Here is a 17,348-nt window from a genome sequence, read left to right as displayed (position 1 = left end):
ATACAAGCAATTCGGATTAACAAGTGAAACGTATAGTTTGTCGCAGATTGGAACATCCAGTGTTCAATGAATATTGTAGTTAATTGAAGCAAGATCGCGCCGTTGGCTGCAGGGCTGGTAGACTAACCGAGGCTCACTAGTGCCGGTGAGCTTACTGTACAGCTGCGGATTAAAGATGTTCCTGATAGACCACCAGAAGTGTATGTCAGGCTGCTGCAACAGGACGTAACTAGATCAGACGACGACAAGGATGATATATTATACACTGGATTCTCGCCTTAGGTGACATGATGCAGACATCCGCTACCTCTGATCCCTATTTACACCTTGGCATCTCAAACATACTATCACTTTTACAAGAAAATCCTGGGCCTCTACAAGGCCTGTTCACGTGAACATAGAATATATATCTAAAGAAGCATTGCCTTCAAATCCTATCATATTTCGCCCATGTAACGATCAAGTCCGGAGCTCTGCTTATGTACCATTTTGACTGACCCGAGCCTTGACACCAGCTTAGCTCGCTCAGTACACTGGCCAATTACTGAACCACTTGTTCATGAAAGACCGCTTCTCGGCGGAAGCCACCAAGACTGGCTCCCACGCATCGCCTAATTCCATCACCACTGGCTCAGCAGCATCGTTGGCCGGCCAATTGGGCAGCTCTGGGCCATTGGGATTCCCAGAGCGCAGGAAGTTTACCCAATAGTCGGACAGCCGGTCGGCAATCGCATAGTCCTCAGGCTTCCAAGGCTTGTCAGTCGCATACAGGTTGTTGAACGCATAGTTGATTTCACTCATGTGGTACGCGCCCTCATTCTGGCCTGGGGGAGCATGGGTCCAGTAGTAGGTGTAGGTGCTGACAGTGCTGTTGCCCGAAGTGTTGCGCGCAACTCCGGCTTGATACTCGTTGGCCCACTCCCAGATGGATATGCGAGTCTGGTCCTGATAGAAGGTATTGCTGGCGGCATCGGCGCTGCTGTTACTGTTCCCTGCAGGATATAGTTGGAAGAACTCAGCGGCCAGGCCGACGCTGCCAAACTCGTACTGATTCTGGAGCGTATAGCTCTCGACCGTCATCCCGGGGTTCGGGGTCGCACCATTTTCATCTCGGTTTCCGCCAGTCAGAACCGCGGCGATTGTATGATTGCCCTGTTGCAGCATCTCCTGGTAGGTAGCCGGCAGTACGTAGCCGTCCAGGACGGGACGGAACAGCGGGGGCTCCATATAGACCGAGTTGTTGGCAAAGACCGTATTCACGTAGGTAACGTCACTCGCGTCGGCGCCGGCCAGGAAGACCTCAACTGGAGCGGCACGGGCCGCGGCAATCCCTGAGAGGTTGAGGCTGGTGAGATACGCAGCCCCCTGCGCCTCCGCGACGGCGAGATGGCGGTACCCCTCGGCCACACTCCCCATCAGGGGGTTGGAAGGGTAAGTGGCTCCGCTCTCAGCAATCACCTGCTCGAAAAGCCCGTCCGCAAGTGGACTGTTCAGATGATCGAGCACAGCAGCGGCGCCTGCTGACTGGCCGCCAATAGTAATGCGGGTTGGATCGCCCCCAAAGGCGGCGATGTTCTCGTTCGTCCAGTGCAACGCCGCCTGCTGGTCAACTAAGCCGTAATTACCTGAGGTACCGCTAGACGAGTTCTGACTGAGTTCGGGGTGGGCTAAAAAGCCCAGCGCGCCTAATCGATAATTGACGGTCACAACCACGACCCCCTTGGCGGCTAGACCGGCCCCATCGTACAGGGCCTGGCTGCTCGATCCCGAGCCAAAGCGGCCCCCGTAGAACCAGACGTAGACTGGAAGCTTGCTGCTGGACGAGGCGGGTACCACGCCGATCCCGGTTTCCGTGTTATTCTGCACGTCGTTTAGAGTGGCCGTGTCGGGAGTCCAGATGTTGAGATATAAGCAGTCCTCGCTATAATAGCTTGACCCGAGCTGGGGACAGTCTGGGGCAAACTCGGTAGCGTCACGGACGCCCGTCCATCCGCTAACATGTTGCGGATGACGCCAACGATAGGCTCCAGTCGGGGCGGCGGCAAAGGGGATTGCCTTGAAGTTATAGACCGAAGAGATGTATTGTGATCTATTGCCTTGCACCGTGCTCTCGTAAGTGTCGATGTAGACGGTGGGTGACTGCACTGGAGCGGCTGACGAGCTCAGTGTGCTTTTCGACTGAGTCCTTGTGCCGATAACGCGGCCATATGCGGCACTGGCCAGCAGGGGCCCCCAAATCAGGAGCTTCATTGCTTTGGATCACAATGGTTGAAATCCAGTTGTCAATTGGAGTTGGTCAAGGTGATGCAAGCTTCTTTTATATTCACCATTGCTCTTCACTCCCCTCGTCCCCAACTCCATTTTCTTCAAGATCTACTTTCCCCTTTCCCCACTTTTCCCCAAATCTGAGCTTAACCGCTCCGTAATATCCTTCCTTTCGTGCGGGAAACACGGGTGCCCCTACGGACATCGGATAACGGAGATGGTGCGAAGTCCGACATTATCCCGTATACGTCCTACTCGCCTTTTGTCCTGGCTGCACTTTGCATGCCCCCTCTTTGCATGGCATGCACTGCTCGGGTCAGATGCCAGTCGAACAAGATGTTCTATCCCACCGCCGAAGGCCTGGCGGTGTACTAGAGAAGGCTGACAGTATTTTGAACGCGTGAAGTCGATTAGGACATGCTGACCCTTTAGTGCGGGACGGCTCCGTGTGCTTGTTTCATCTCCACACAGACGAGTTGCATAAGATAAGCATTGACCCTATTGGGCCGTGACCGGCATCGGGGGATAGTCTTTTTTCACCTTCCTATTTGCACTGCGGCCTGCAAAGTAATGGATGGACCTGCGACAGAATAGGCTTACCCCCGCATTTGATGACGCGGTCAAGCCGGCTGAAAGCTTAGCTCCGTCCCTGTTTGCTAAACAGCGGAGCAGGACATGCCCTGAATTATTGTTCCTCTAGCCCAGAATAGTAATATCTCATCTAAATCCCCGCGTTGGGGGACGCTTTGACGCGGACAACGTTACTGGACTGCATGTCAAAGAATTGACGCACCCAATCGTCTACCATGTAGATTTGACTGAAAGGGACAGCAGTCCCTCTCCCCACCCCCACAGACGATATTCTATCCGAATCTGAGTGCAGTCATGTCAGTAAAGAAGCTGGTACTCGACTGGGCTATTGAAGACTAGACATGAGGTGGTAAGACGGATAAACGTATGTAGTACTACGATTGACCCCGGTAATTTTGTTAGTACAGTGGGCAGGTGCAGGGATCTGAATCCTTTGTTTTCTGCTGTTCATATGATTATTAATACTTCGTATGGCCATTCAGCGTTGCTATTCAAGGCTTCACCATGGCCATTTAAGAAGGCGGTGCCGTATGGGAGACTTACCGCTTCAAGGATTCAAATCCCTGCAACTCTCCACCGTACTAACAAAATCACCGGGGTCAACCAGAGTAGACGGGCTTACGGTGTTCAATTACATATTATGCATTCTGCCGGCATTAAATACCAAGAAAACGTTATGTCCGACAGCCCCTAACCGCTTCCGTAGCCAGTTTGCGCCTGTAAAGCCGAGCTGTGTTCACCGCCTTCCACCAGGGACCAGCTCCCCGCAGCATCTTCGGTAGGAGATAAGGCACGCCGCTATCTAACATCCCAAAGTTACTGGCACATTTCGCACTTGCACCCTCATTCTGTATGACATTCCAAGCACTCTTCCCTAAGTCTCACCGCATTTGCCGTACCAACTTACGCTAACCTTCTTCATTATATCCCTCAAGTCAGCATCCACCTCGTAAACACCATCCGCTCCCCACAAGCGGAATACTACAGTGACAGCTTGAGCCCACCACTCTCAATACATCCACACAAGAACCCCTCGCATTTATACCAAATCAACACCCACAATGTCCTCCACAACACCAACCACCCAAACCGACCAACTACCACCCCACCTCGACCCCCAAACCTACCCCCGCACAACCACAAACCCCACCCTGAACACCCACATCACGCTAACCTACCACCCCCTCGATCCCACAAGCGCACTATCCAAGATCTCCTCTCCCAACGCCGGCGCAAATGTCCTTTTCCTCGGCACGACACGCAACTCCTTCGAGGACCGCCCCGTCGCACAACTAAGCTACACCGCATACCCGCCTCTCGCGCTGAAGACATTATCCAAGATCGCGGAGGACGCGGTGACGAAACATAAGCTATTGGGTGTCGTGATTGGACATCGGCTCGGAGACGTGCCGATTGGGGAGAGCAGTATCGTGATTGCGGTTAGTGCGGGACATCGCGGCGCGGCGTGGAGGGCTGGTGAGGAGGTGTTGGAGCTGTGTAAGGAGAAAGCAGAGATATGGAAGAAAGAGGTGTTTGTGGATGGACAGGGGGAGTGGAGGGCGAACAGGGATCGGGATGCGGAGGGGAAGTTAGTGCAGGGGTGAAATGAGATATAAGTCGGTAGGTGAGTGAACATGGCAATGAAAGGTGATGGCTGGAGAATGCTAATTGACAGTCTTATTTTACAATCACAGAGTAGGGTATTGTCTATGATACACATCGAGGCAGGCAGAGACCATCACCACTTAGTCCTTCTTAAGGGGCTTGCCCTCCCGCTTCCAGTCATTGATATGTTCCATGATCGTCCTCGTGGCCGACTCAGGCGTATCCTGACGACCGATGCACTCGACGAAGTCGTTATCGGGATCTGTCAAACAAACAAAAGTCAGCTTCAGCTTCCCCCAGCTGCAGGAAGAGAAAAGGAAAAGGAACATACCCATCAGATAGAAATAGATACTGTGATCGACCAAATAATCCTCCCCAGGCTTAATATCCCTCGGGGTACTGAAGTACACGCGGTACTGCTTGCAAACATGCTTAACCTCATCATACGTTCCCGTCAACCCAATAATACCAGGATGGAACTCCTTCAAATAAGCGCGCAGCACCTCAGGCGTATCTCTGGCAGGGTCACAAGTAATAAACACAGGCAAGAAAATATTCTCGCCCTTCGTAGCCTCCTTCACCTTATCAATAATCTCGGCCATTTTGTCCAACTCATCGGGGCAGATATCAGGACAATGAGTGAATCCAAAATACACCTAACCCCAAAACCATCCACCATTAGCCTCAATCCCAAGCCCATAGTAAGAAAAGAAGAAAGAAAAGGAATACTCACAAAACTATACCTCCCCTTCAAATCCTCCGCCGTAAACTCCTTCCCATCCAAATCCTTCAACGTAAACGGACCTCCAACCTTCGGCTTCCCAACCCCCTTACTCATCTCCGCAATGCGCTTCCTCTCCAACCTCTCCTTCTCAACCCGGAAGTAAATAATCATACCACCGCCCGTCAAAACGAACAGCAGCGCCGCCTTCCATGAGAACGGGCCCGTCGAGTTCCGCGCCTTCAATTGGCCCATTGTGCGCGCGCGAAGGCAGACAGGAGAGGTGGAAAACGAGCGGCGGAGTAGTCCTGCATTGTTGCTGCTGCTGCTGCGGCTGTTGATGTTCGTTGCTGCTCTGAGGTTCGCGGAGAAGAGACCGGTCGTCTTCGCGGCGGTGTGTTCGATTGGGGATAGGGCGGAGCGAGAGGTCCGTGTGAGGATCCGGCTCATGGATCTCATTGTTGATGCCATTGTTGGTGTTGTTGTTGTTTGCCTGGGTTGGAGAGGGGCGCTGGTGCACGGATTTTCTGGCGTTGAGGTAGGTGTGGTTTTCGGAGTTCGCGGCGGAGGTTTGGATGTTCGAGACAAGCTTGGTCCGGAGGATTGGTTTTCTGGATGGGGTTTAGTGTCAGCGCCTTAGGCATACAGGGATGACTTGGTGTCACGTGTATTTTGGTACAGGCTAATGGGTTATAGGACTTTTGATTCATCTATAGAATTGGATGCAAACCACACGTAGGGCTCTATTCCATCGTTTGAGAAGACATTAACAGTTGTAGAATTACAAATATTACACCCGACCTCCTGTCCAATGACGCCGGTCCTGTCCAATGCACTGCGCGAGGGGAGCAGTCGTACATGCTTGCTATGCAATTTATTGCTCGCCGGGAAGTATGGTCGCCGAAGGAACAAGGGCACGCAGGTTGATATAATGGAACAGTAAAGTATAAAAGTAGAGAAACCGATGAAGCGAAAACGACAGGTGGTATTTTGACACGGTTCGTGGCGTAAAGACATTGCGAGACTTGGTATAAACGAAAAGAAATGAAAAAGGAAATGCATCTTTTGCTCCCGGAGGTTGTTGAAAGATGGTATGTACGGAGGAAGTCGGGGGTATTTCACTGTACACTTCGACTGGCTAAGCTGGCCCGACTGGGAGTCGTCCGTGGTTCCTCTTCTTCGATTACATCGCTGAGGCGCGTAGGATGACGATGGCGCGGGGTTACGGACTCCCAACCTGTTCCTACACCCCATCCCGAGCCGCTATAATCGACAGACTGGGTGTAGCCTCCGTATAGAGGTCCGGATGTTGTGGGCATAGAACTGGGTGGGTATCCACCTTCCTCTACTGACCCATGCTCATACTCGTCGCTCGCTTCGGACATGGCAGGCTGGTAAGCAGTTGACTGGCCCTGCGGGTTGCGGCGGTAGCTGCTGCCGGCCTCTTCTTCTCCTTGCTCGCTACTAGCAACGCTGGGGCCGTAGGAGCGGTCATCATTCTCAGAAGTTGGCCGAGGTGGATACGCGGCGCCCTGCTCATAGAAATGTCCAGGATATTGTCTCTGAGCTTCCGGAGATGATGATGGAGGTTCTTGAATAGGCCTATGCCCTTCCACAAAAGGATCGGTACCGGTAGGGGATGCAGGAGTTTCATAGTATTGACCTTCCGTCGCCGCTGTGGTTCTCGCGGCGCTCTCACCACTTGCGTATGGGCTTTCTCGGGTTGGCGGGCGATTGGTATTATGCCGACTGGCAGGGCCTGGGATCATAGGTACGACCTGTACGCCTCCGACTAATGTAGGTTCTCCATTCCGGAGGGATGTAGTACGGTCGCGTTCTTCTTGTTCGCGCCGACCCAGTTCTTCCCATGCGCGGCGGGCCTCGTCCTTGGAGATTTGCAACTCACGGCGCATTTCTTTCAGTAGCTCTTCGGCGCGTGACTTGTCGCTCTCTGCTTTCTGCAATGAAGTGAGAGCATCAGACCGAGCTTGTCTCTCAGTCCTAACCTGCCTTTCTAGCTCCGCCAACAACTCTTTCGAGCGTTCCTGTTCCGCACGGGTGTCGAAGAACCAACGCTGGAACTTGCGCTCCGATGAGGCCCGCAGGCGTTGCAACTCAACTACGGCATGGAAAAGATTGGCACCAGCAGCAGAAAGGTCCGTCACCTGGCGCGCCATTTGCTGATTCAGAGGATCGCGCTCAAGCGCTTCATTATTCTGCTCCAGCTTTCGAATCCAGTAACCAGTCAAGCCCTCCCAATGGGACGAGAGTGTTTCCCATCTTTCGAAGGCGTGAGGGAACGGAATTCTACGAGATTGTTGTTGCGCTTGGGAACTTGGCTGTTCAGACGCCGCCTGAGCTGGCTGCTTGGACCACCCGGCAGAGCTTTGCGGGGCAGCCTGAGGCTGTTGAGATGCACTGGGCTGCCCAGCCGAGGTAGTCGGCCTCGGTGGTCCATGTGCACCACCAGTTCCAGGGATAGACGCAGAGGCTTGAGGCTCTGGTCGTTTCGTCGTTGTGGAAGACCGCTCTGGGATTTGCGTCCTTCGTTGCGAAGTTCTGTCACCGGCAACGCCAGCAGCATAAGCTTGACCGGGCCTATTCTGCTCCTGTTGTTGTCTGCGCTCGATGTCATCCTGCTCCCGATCCCTCGCCTCCTGCTCTGCTTTCTTGCGAGCTTCTCGATCCCGGCGTTGCCTCATGATGTCCGTGGGCGTCCGCACACCACTAGCAGGGTGCGGGTTGACAGGGACCGGGCCTTGAGTGGCGCGAGTAGATCCATTCTGAGTACGGCCATTGGCTCCAAAGCCTGACGGACCGGGGGCACCCGCGACGTCAGACATGGGCGCATTCACTTCTTCCCAGTCTAACGTAAACGGAATTGGTTTGCGAAGGGCTTCCTCCAAGGTCCAGAGAATGGCAGACGCGGTACGCGGGGAGACACTGGTTGTCCTGTGGGGCCAGTACGATTCACCTGGTCGCCGGGAGGATTCCTCTTCCGAGTCGGCTTCTTCGTCGTCTTCTTCGGTTTGCGCCTCAGACAGTGCTGGACGCAGAGCAGCGAGACCACTTTGGTGTTCCGAAACGGGTCGCACGACCACAGGTATAGTCTGTTCTACCTGAGATGGCCTTCCGGAACCATAGACGGACGGAGGTCGCTGGGAAAGTCTGGCTGTTCTCCGCAATGAACGAGTGCTTCCGACAGCGCTCGAGGGTCGAAGTGACGGATGATGGGTAGAGTCAGGAAGGACACGGGAAGCAGCCTGCTGCTGGCGTTGCGGTGAAAGGGTCGTAAATGTTGTAGGGTCGTTAACGTCGTAGGTCTCGTCAAAGTCGGCGCGATTGCGATGAGACACCGCTGAAGATGGAGGATGCTGAAACGGGATATGCGACGACAACGTGGGTGCGAATTGGGATTCGGCCCCTACAGAATGGGACCAGGAACGAGAGCCCTGCAACCAGACGTGGGTTTTGACAGCGTGTCAGGAGAAATATGCACAGCTCCAGCAGTATCTAGCACTATCCAGCACACAAGATGAACCCGCCGCTGTGTATGTCCGATGGGTTAGCACAAAGAATGCTGCACAGTGGGTAAATTCATTCGAAACACGACAGAATAGTAATGGGGCGCGTGGAAGCAGTTCAGAGCGAGCCACGCAAAATGAGAGTGAGAGGGGATTTGAAGGCAGTGGCTGGTCGAATAGGGAGACGCCGTCGCAGAATTACGATGGCTGGGAATCGGGAAGACAGTTGCAGCGACGGGATCTTACCTGTACCAGGAAGCGCCCTGCAGACCGCAACGAGCACCGCTAGAGGCTCGTAGCAGTCATGGAGCAGAGCAAGCAAGCCCAATGGCTCCCGCGGAGGATTCAAGGCCGGGTAGCAGCGGTCTGAGTTGTATGAACAACAGCTAGCTAACTGTGAGGCGGGCGGCGGAGGGTGGAAAAGGAAGGGAAATTGAAACGGGAAAAGATCGGGAAAATCGACTGAGGAGCGCGTTGTCAGTCACGCCGGGCACCAAAAAAATCCACCCTCCCGATCGATGAGGAGACTGATTCTCTGGATCTGCACTACCACCCCCAACTGCACCGCATTCAGCTTCTGATGTTCGCCGCAGGCACTTAAGAAAGATGGTTGACCCGCCGATGGTCGTGAATCACAACACTGCAGGCCAAGATAATTCCTACCACACGCCTTACCTTCCCACCTTCAATTTACAAAAGGTCGCACAGATAGACTACGATGATTCAGATGGCCCGTTGGTTGGACAACAAAATAATTGTCTACCCAAGGTGAATCAATTGGTTTCTATTTAGGCAATTCATGTCTCTCTTTGTCTGCCGAAGCCCTGTTGCTCATCGGGCTATAGGGACGAAATCATTCATCGAACGAATCTCTGGCCGTTGGCTTTCCCCTCTACTGGACACCGTGATACTCTAGAATGATATCAAACCCACTCCATATGTATTGCATCATGGCCCCGTCGGAAAAAACATATATATAGAAACCAACGCTAGTCCAAGCTTCGCCGTGGTAATGGCCCAATCCCTAGCGGGTGTGCTGGCGATTCCTGATTGGGGTTCAACTTAGTTCCACGCCATGATTAGGTAGCTGCCAACTAGCACCGCCATGTACCTGGCCAGTGGCCCAGGTACTGAATCAGGTCTCTGGTAGACTTTCGGTAGTTCAGGCCGTCATTTCTTGCTGGAGAAGCCTCTCGAACTCGAAGCCTAAAGAAAGGTGGGATGATTGGCACTATTCGAAGGAAAGAGGCACCTTGATGATCTGTGCTAGAGTTTTCAGAGCCTGGATACGGCCAGGGCCGGCAATCGAATCCACTCCACTCTGGGTCCAGCTAAAGCACAGACCCGGTGGTGATGACGATGGAGCGTTGGCTTATTCCTCCACGGTCGCACAGTAAGCGGTACAACCACACGGAGAAAATATCAAAAGGGATTCTCGGAAGGGGAGTAAGTAAATGTGATGAATCAGTTCTGTCTCGTTTCCTACGAGACCAGAGCCATCGCTGAACTAGGGCATCTTCCTTGAGAGGGGCTATAGGTTCTATAAAACAGGATTTCGGCGTTGATCGTGGGGTCCAGGTGCAATTTCAGCCTCTTGGTGGAAATTGGACCTGTGAACCCTCGGGGTTATAGCTTAAGGGTAAAATTCTACAAAAGGACGAGCCATAGGCAAGGGCCTTCTGAGTCGGGCATTAATTGAGTTCAAGGGAGGCAATCCGTCCGACCCGGTTTCAGACCAGTCGAGATGCCTTGCAGTAAGTCTCACCACTCTGAACAAAACAGCCACTCTTGACTAGATTAGTTACATAACGTTTTCTCTGGTGCATCGGTGATGTTTGAATAATCTTCAAATCCGTTTCTGCATCCAATTGATGATGTTTCGGCAATGATTCAGAAGTCCAGTGGGGAGACAATCCAAGGACAGGGCAAATAGTGACTGTTATTGCCTGCGCACAAGTAGTCAGCTGAACTTGATCCCATGCAAGTAAACGAATACTAGCTGCTCAAGGATGCGTCAGGATCGTGCGCCTTCGTCCCGAACTACCCGTGAAGAAGCATCAATAGAAGATGCAAAAGAACTCCGGGAGGCGTCACTGATCATGACTGGCAAGAAACGTTGGCGCTTCTGCGTTAACATCCATATGGGGAAATTAGAGCCAGCTTAAAGACCTGTCCTATTACACCTGCAATGGCCTACACACAAGACATCTCCCACCTACATTGAAATGGTGTGCAAAAGTGATCCCAATGCATAACCGGCGGAGCAGTTCTAGGAGAGATGCATGAGTAAATGCAAAACCGCATCGTCATGCACAGGTCCGGGAATGCGGGCCATGCAACTTCGTGCTTCCCCGACGGTCTAGATGCCTGCTAAATTTGTACGACGAAGTCTCGTAAAACCGCACTGTCAGTCACTCGAGCCGCCACAGGCCCGAGGCCAGAGTGGCCTCACTCAAAGTAAACGCAAATGTGCATGATGCGATTAATGATAGTCTAGACGAAATGAGTCCAAGGTACGGATGGATTGATGGAAGATGCTTTGCCAGGACAGACAGGAAAGATACGACGTGGTTGAGTTTTCAATGACATGCTATGGGGCGGTTTTACTCTTGTGGTGAGGGTAACGGTTTGCAAGGACGATTGCTGCCAATTGATGCACATTATGCCGAACACAAATCTCAAACGAAAGAAACAGGTGCAGAAACTGGCTGGTTCAAGGAAAGGAGCTAGGGAGTCTATTGCGGCAAAAAAGCCAATATTCTGCAGACCTCACAGCAAGGACTTGAGTACCAAGTCCAGCAGAGCGGCAAGCCAGCCGTTTCGGAGAATAAATGCGTGGGGGGCAAGACCTTCTTATACCCAGACAACCACCTCTGAGAAATCGACTAAACTCAATGGATCAGTTACACTGGAAAGATCTCCGGCCTTCCAATGCCTGAACTGCAGTATCCGCAGCAACCTGGAATTCTGGAATGCGGGTCGTGGCATGATCTTTGTATAGCCAATTGCCAAAGACCAGTTGCGTCAGACGGGATCTGCTCAGAACTTGAGCTTTGGCACTGAACAACTACGTCGGAAACTTCGACTAAGAAGATAGTTTCTTTGACAGTCTGGTCTAATTATCGCTCGAGGTTAATGAGCGGAAGAATGACCCGCAACAAAGAGATGGAGGTCGCGGATGACAAGGCCAGACCTAAAGATCGGCTGCCGATCGGCCACCAGAGCCGTGGTTGAGTCCGGCATGTCCTGCCTCTGCCATCCGCGACCACCTCTGTTCTGCTTCTTTCTTGAGACCAGGTTCCTGGGAGCAGACCCCAGCCTGTATCCACGGCTCTGGAATTGCCGGCATAATTCAGGACATTGTCTACGCAGGTTCCTCGAAATTGCACTGACAGCAAGGCAGGCCTCAATCAACAAGGGCCTGTAGTATCGCTAGCCGCGCTTACTAGCGGGACAATCATGCAGGACCGGTCGACTGTATGCATGCAGGCCCTATTTTTGCGCTGCCAAACCTGAACATTGGGAGTAGATAGCGGATGATGATGGAGGCACACCCCTGGACCTCAGCTGACAAGCCCGCAATGCTTTCGAATTGCAACGCTGCAGACAGCGATTGTTGACATTATACCATTCTCAGGCCGAGTCTGAAACTCCAGGGAAACTGCACAAGGTTATAATGCCGAGTCAGAAAACCAGGACCCCGCGTCAACAAAGTTGCGGATCGGGATTCCGGGGCCTCCCTTGCTCCAGTATCTATGGTCTGCCGCCTTGCTGCACATCCTTATCCCTACCGAAGGAGACCATGTAAGGTCTGATAGGTCCTCAGAGTCAGAGCGCTCGGACGTTCGAGCTTTGTTTACGCCTTTCTGCATTGGCATGCGCCGGGGCTCCTCCCCGACCTAGCCACCATCCAGCAATGGGGCTGCCCTAGGCCAGGATAGGCATCACTGTTATTTTTGGGGAAGAGATGTATAAACATATCCCCTCCGCCCTTGACCCTTCCTTCGTTTCTGGCCATCCTCATTCCTTCGTTTGTACCTAGTCTCTCATTTTGAATCTGTATGAACTGCATCCGTCCCTTTCATTTCTGTTGAAGTTTCTGCGTGTCTGAATGCACCACATCCAATTCACACCGGCGTCATAATCATAGCCCATGGCTGACGGATATCCTCGGCCTGCCGGCGAATCCAACGCCTTCCACAGCTGCCGGAACCGATCACAGACTGCAAGCATTCTGCCCACAGCTACGCCGCCTAGGAAGCGGGCATCATCATTCTATACTGTTAGAGGGCCAGAGATTGTTGACGATTCGATCCCTGATCCATTCTACCTGGAGCATACTCCAGGAGGCGCCTCTCCCTGGGGCAATCGTCGACCGGGTAGTCGCGATGTGAGAGGCAGTGAAGAAGGTAACCCGTATTCAATGATATCCTCGGTGTATTCCAAAGACATTCCCTTTGCTGTCACTGCACGCGGTGAATCTGCGAGATTGCGATCCAACAACAACCGATCCACCTTGTCTGTGGTCGAGCTAGAACATCAACTCGGTCTTCAGCAAGTTTCGTCAGCCCGTCCCTGGGGAACAGCCTCTGGGCATCACGACCACAGTTCGTTCAGCTCAGTGCAGACCGAAGCTACACCAGACTTGACACCAAGCAGCTCCTTCTCATCCAATTACTCTGCTCCCATTTATCCTGACAACTCCCTCCCCGCGGTAGAGTCTCTGCCAGTGCACGCCCCTCCTATCCCGCCCAGTCCTAGACACAACGTATATCCTTGTTCATCCACTCCTTTGAATCAGTCGCAGGTAACTTTGTGTACACAGCCCTCCACGCCTGTACGACAAGGACGACCGCATACAGCGACGCCTAACGCGTCGTCAGATACCCTGGTCATGCACCAAGGAGACAGTCACGATCCTCCCTCCCATCGTGGGAAGCCATTGCCATCTTTACCGAATGGAGCCCGGAATGGCATTGCCCATAGCGGCAGGAAGGGGCCCCCTCCCCCAATCCGGCCTCCTATTGCTCCGTCAATGATCTCTCCCCCGTCTCGCATTAACCCCGTGACTATGGAGCCACACGCCACTCATTTTGAGAAAGCAATGTTCATACCTTCAAATGATTGTCCGAGTCCTGTGCCTAGTCCCAGTCCAGGATCACCCTTGCTTGAACGCTATCCCACAGCCAGCTCAGCGCGTGAACGTCCATCCACCTCAGCGTCACGACCAGCGTACTGCGAACAGTCAGTCTGGGAATCCGACTCGGACACCGAGTCGGTCGATCCCAAGTCGCTGTCCAAGAAGCCAATGGACAAGTTGAAGAAGGTTCGCAGTCGAGTGCATCTAAGGGTAGCCAAGTCGGCGCCAAAGCTTCAACCTCCGCAGACACCCAACAGTCAGCACAGCAATCATTTGGAGAAGTTCTCTTCCATGCCCGATCAGCCCCCAGAGGATCTCTGCCCGTCTCCCGCGCGGAAAACCGTCAAGGCGCGGTCACGAGAGGCTTTGCGGCCAGCGGCTGAGACATTGCGACTGGTTGCCCCATCCACGACTTCTCTAGTACCACCGCAGTCCAGACGCGGCAGCGGTCAAGCGCGCACCATCGACATTGACCGAACAACTGCAGCTGCAATGCAAGCAAAGTCACGCCGCCGACCCCGGTCTGACTCGAAGAAGTCGCTTTCCCCGGAGCGTGAAAAAGTGTGCACCCTCTGTCGCGAAGAGCGATCCGACAAGGCCATCCTCTCCCTGGCACGACCCCCACTCTATAAACGGGTATGGGAGTCATTGCGTGTGCTGGGCTGTCATGGCGACATTACACCTCCCCGGTCCCGCAGACCCATGTAGTTATTCCCGATCCTTTTCATTTTCTCATTCCTGTTCGAAAACCAAAAGTCCTATACGGCGTTAAATGATGTACGGCTATTTGCTACGATCTACCAAAAACCACCCTTACGGCCCTGTCCGACGATACTGAATGGATCGCCATGATTGATCTAATGTTTATGACGCTGAACGCAAAACGACCCGCCACAATCCCTTCCGGCGGATGATGACAATCCACATACATATGATGGATGCGCGGCACCATCCATGCCCATGTCCAATCAATGACCTGACGAGACGAATATTCCCTGAGATGGAAATCTCACCGATAGTCTCAAAACGATGCAATGCAATGCGAACGCGCTGCGATGATTCATGTAACGATGAGGCAACGACTGATTACGATAGTTGGTCTCATACCACTCTTTTTTTCACCTACTGATTTCAGGTTATGCTCATGTCTGTCTGTCTTTGTGTCCATCATGACACCCATTTCCTTGTCTGTCTGTCTATCTATCTACTGTCACTCGCTCCTAACCACCCACACTCACTACCCACTATTGCTTGCATTTGCCCGCACGGGCGCGCCTGTCACTCACTCCATACTACTTCGATTACTGAGCTCTTCTCATACTATACCATAAACAAACATACCATATGCCATAACAAAGAAAACCACATTCACCACACCGATGATTACCCCATTCCTCACCGTAGCCATCCATCCATCCATCCATACCTCATGAATTGACCGACACCATGCCCTCCTTCCTAATACGAACAAACCAAAACAAACGGAACCACAAAGGCCCAGCCAGATTCCTACCCTGTGGGAAAGAATTCCCATCGGCATGTGTGGGGTTTTTCCAGCGAGGGGGTTCCAAAGTAAAAACACGGGAACTAGTCTACTGTAGTCAGTCCCTGGTTTATCCATTCATTCACTCATTCATTCATTCATTCATCCCTTGGAGAAATGCGATGCGATGCGTCCGCGGGCTAGCTCGGCCTACTGCGTAGGGATGTTCCATCCATCCCTTGAAGAAATGAGGGAGGATCTGGCTACGTACTACTGAATTTTTCAACTGTCTGTGTGAGTGATTGACTCGCGTCATGAAACCGGTTTTTGGCAGCCTTAGTTTAGTACTTTTGTGAATATTGGTTGAATGGGTGGTTGTGATTTGGTCTTGTGCATAAGGTTTTTGTCTATCGTATCTAGCTAGGAACTTTCTTTGTATAGATGGATGGATGGATAGGTAGGTTTGGCTTTAGTAGTGGCAGCTTGGAACACACCACTCACTATTTCGATCCATTTCTAACACCATGTAGATAATAGTATCAGTCTTCTGCTCGGCACAACTACATACACTCGACGTAGTCATTCCACATCCAGTGTGATCTAACCACCACCCAGCCATAGCTACACAAAAGCCATGCAAAGTCCCCTCCGTACCTTGCAGCCACGTCCCGTCTCGACCATCCGGCCATTCTGTCCTGCCGTCCCGACAGCAAGCAGCAGGGGGAGGAGCCAGCCAGCCAGCCAGCCAGGTAGCCATCCCGAGACCAGACCCCGACGTATGTATGCAGTTCTGAAGCACTGCATACAAGCCAAGACTGCCTGCCGGCAAACAAGCAAGCAAGCAGGAAAATTCCTGCTGCTGGGTCTCCTGGAAAAAAAGTCCAGGCTAGGCTGACATCGCCCCGATCCTCTAGTTGCATTCCGACAGGCGCAAGGGCCCGCCAGACACAAAAAATAAGAGGTGTAGAAGGATAAAAAGTACCATCTACGATCACCCATTCAGCTCTCCTCCACATCCACCTCCTTCCCCTCGGCAGCAGCAGCAGCAGTATCCTTCATCTCCAACGCATCCATATTCTCCTCCCACCTCGGCACCCTCACTTTCTCCTCCCACTTCCCTATCGCCCCCTCACCCTGTCTCCCCAATCTAACCTCGGCCTTCTCCCCCTCCGAAATCTCCTTCTCACTGATCCCCTCGAATACCTTCCGCACATCCAATTCCTTCACGGCCTGTTGGTACAACGCTAGTATCTCCGCGCGCTTGGCTTGACGTTCCTCGTCGGTAATTGTAGGAGTAGTAGAAGTGGCAGTGGCGGCGCCATTGGTGCTGGTAGCACCCTTCCGACCAGCCGAAGGTAGCTTCTTCACCACGGCTTTCTGGCTCTCATCGTACCCGCGTAGCACGCCCTCGAGAATACCGAGGATCGTACCGGCGCGCATGCCGAGTTGTGCGCCGATGGGGAAGCCGGCATCGAAACCGGCTTGGACATGGGAGGTTTTGGAGGCGCTGATGCCGTCGCGGTAGCCGGCTGTGACGTGTTGGCGGCGGAGGGAGGGGAGGTCGGAGGGTTCGGTGGTGGTGGTGCTGGGAGGGTGGGGATGGGAGTGGTGGGTTGTGGGTGGGGGGGAGGAGCCGAAGATGTCGTCGAGGGTGGACATGCTGGTTTGTAGTTTATTGATTGTCGAGGTGTGGTTTGTAGATTGTTTGTATGTAAAATGAGGAGTGGTGATGGTGGTGCTGGTGTTGGTGTTGGAGAAAAATTTGGGCGGGGAAGTGATGAGATGAGATGATCGGCTGGCGGGGTGGGTCGGGGTTGGTGGGGTTTAATCTATTATCTACTAAGAGTATCTATCAGGGCATGAACTGGTCTGATCATAAGTTGCAATAGATTATATTCAATATGGGAAATGGGTTTTATTTGGGCTTAATGATAAACTAATATTTGAATTGTTATGTGACTGTGTTCGTCTATTGTACATCCTGTCAGATCATCCTTCAGGCTACATCGGACTAAACCC

The 17,348-nt window shown here is 52.7% G+C and overlaps 8 protein-coding genes across 8 annotated transcripts; 3 read left to right on the top strand and 5 right to left on the bottom strand.

Annotated features, from left to right (window-relative positions):
* Positions 1-469: 469 nt before the first annotated feature.
* On the bottom strand, positions 470-2,366 carry BO88DRAFT_53467 (carboxylesterase/lipase family protein). Its single transcript, XM_025712949.1, has one exon. The coding sequence runs from the start codon at positions 2,248-2,250 to the stop codon at positions 526-528; it is 1,725 nt and encodes a 574-aa protein (XP_025562674.1). The 5' UTR covers positions 2,251-2,366; the 3' UTR covers positions 470-525.
* A 1,425-nt stretch (positions 2,367-3,791) lies between these two features.
* BO88DRAFT_53426 (molybdopterin synthase catalytic subunit) lies at positions 3,792-4,530 on the top strand. Its single transcript, XM_025712948.1, has one exon. The coding sequence runs from the start codon at positions 3,918-3,920 to the stop codon at positions 4,458-4,460; it is 543 nt and encodes a 180-aa protein (XP_025562673.1). The 5' UTR covers positions 3,792-3,917; the 3' UTR covers positions 4,461-4,530.
* A 71-nt stretch (positions 4,531-4,601) lies between these two features.
* On the bottom strand, positions 4,602-5,653 carry BO88DRAFT_453963 (SCO family protein; the record flags this gene model as incomplete). The annotated part of the gene is made up of 3 exons (XM_025710776.1): positions 4,602-4,723; positions 4,793-5,117; positions 5,195-5,653. The coding sequence occupies 3 exons, from the start codon at positions 5,651-5,653 to the stop codon at positions 4,602-4,604; spliced, it is 906 nt and encodes a 301-aa protein (XP_025562672.1).
* Positions 5,654-6,300: 647 nt separating this feature from the next.
* Positions 6,301-9,655, bottom strand: BO88DRAFT_425827 (uncharacterized protein; the record flags this gene model as incomplete). The annotated part of the gene is made up of 3 exons (XM_025708864.1): positions 6,301-8,606; positions 8,953-8,991; positions 9,610-9,655. 3 exons carry the CDS (start codon positions 9,653-9,655, stop codon positions 6,301-6,303), a joined length of 2,391 nt encoding a protein of 796 aa, XP_025562671.1.
* A 3,072-nt stretch (positions 9,656-12,727) lies between these two features.
* BO88DRAFT_53379 (uncharacterized protein) lies at positions 12,728-14,717 on the top strand. The gene has a single exon (XM_025712946.1). The coding sequence runs from the start codon at positions 12,860-12,862 to the stop codon at positions 14,552-14,554; it is 1,695 nt and encodes a 564-aa protein (XP_025562670.1). The 5' UTR covers positions 12,728-12,859; the 3' UTR covers positions 14,555-14,717.
* BO88DRAFT_53380 (uncharacterized protein) lies at positions 14,718-15,221 on the top strand. The gene has a single exon (XM_025712947.1). The coding sequence runs from the start codon at positions 14,881-14,883 to the stop codon at positions 15,175-15,177; it is 297 nt and encodes a 98-aa protein (XP_025562669.1). The 5' UTR covers positions 14,718-14,880; the 3' UTR covers positions 15,178-15,221.
* A 481-nt stretch (positions 15,222-15,702) lies between these two features.
* Positions 15,703-16,256, bottom strand: BO88DRAFT_53372 (uncharacterized protein). The gene has a single exon (XM_025712945.1). The coding sequence runs from the start codon at positions 16,084-16,086 to the stop codon at positions 15,799-15,801; it is 288 nt and encodes a 95-aa protein (XP_025562668.1). The 5' UTR covers positions 16,087-16,256; the 3' UTR covers positions 15,703-15,798.
* Positions 16,208-17,143, bottom strand: BO88DRAFT_53363 (Yae1 family protein). Its single transcript, XM_025712944.1, has one exon. The coding sequence runs from the start codon at positions 16,986-16,988 to the stop codon at positions 16,329-16,331; it is 660 nt and encodes a 219-aa protein (XP_025562667.1). The 5' UTR covers positions 16,989-17,143; the 3' UTR covers positions 16,208-16,328.
* Between the last annotated feature and the right edge of the window lie 205 nt (positions 17,144-17,348).

This window comes from Aspergillus vadensis (assembly GCF_003184925.1).
Source record: "Aspergillus vadensis CBS 113365 unplaced genomic scaffold BO88scaffold_12, whole genome shotgun sequence".
NCBI lineage: Eukaryota > Fungi > Ascomycota > Eurotiomycetes > Eurotiales > Aspergillaceae > Aspergillus > Aspergillus vadensis.
The sequence above is the reverse complement of the archived record's forward strand: the minus strand, read 5'-3'. Positions and strand labels throughout refer to the sequence as shown.

Coding starts and splice junctions, on each gene's coding strand:
- BO88DRAFT_53467 (XM_025712949.1), bottom strand. CDS start 2,250: ATGAAGCTCCTGATTTGGGGGCCCCTGCTGGCCAGTGCCGCATATGGC.
- BO88DRAFT_53426 (XM_025712948.1), top strand. CDS start 3,918: ATGTCCTCCACAACACCAACCACCCAAACCGACCAACTACCACCCCAC.
- BO88DRAFT_53379 (XM_025712946.1), top strand. CDS start 12,860: ATGGCTGACGGATATCCTCGGCCTGCCGGCGAATCCAACGCCTTCCAC.
- BO88DRAFT_53380 (XM_025712947.1), top strand. CDS start 14,881: ATGCAATGCGAACGCGCTGCGATGATTCATGTAACGATGAGGCAACGA.
- BO88DRAFT_53372 (XM_025712945.1), bottom strand. CDS start 16,086: ATGGCTACCTGGCTGGCTGGCTGGCTGGCTCCTCCCCCTGCTGCTTGC.
- BO88DRAFT_53363 (XM_025712944.1), bottom strand. CDS start 16,988: ATGTCCACCCTCGACGACATCTTCGGCTCCTCCCCCCCACCCACAACC.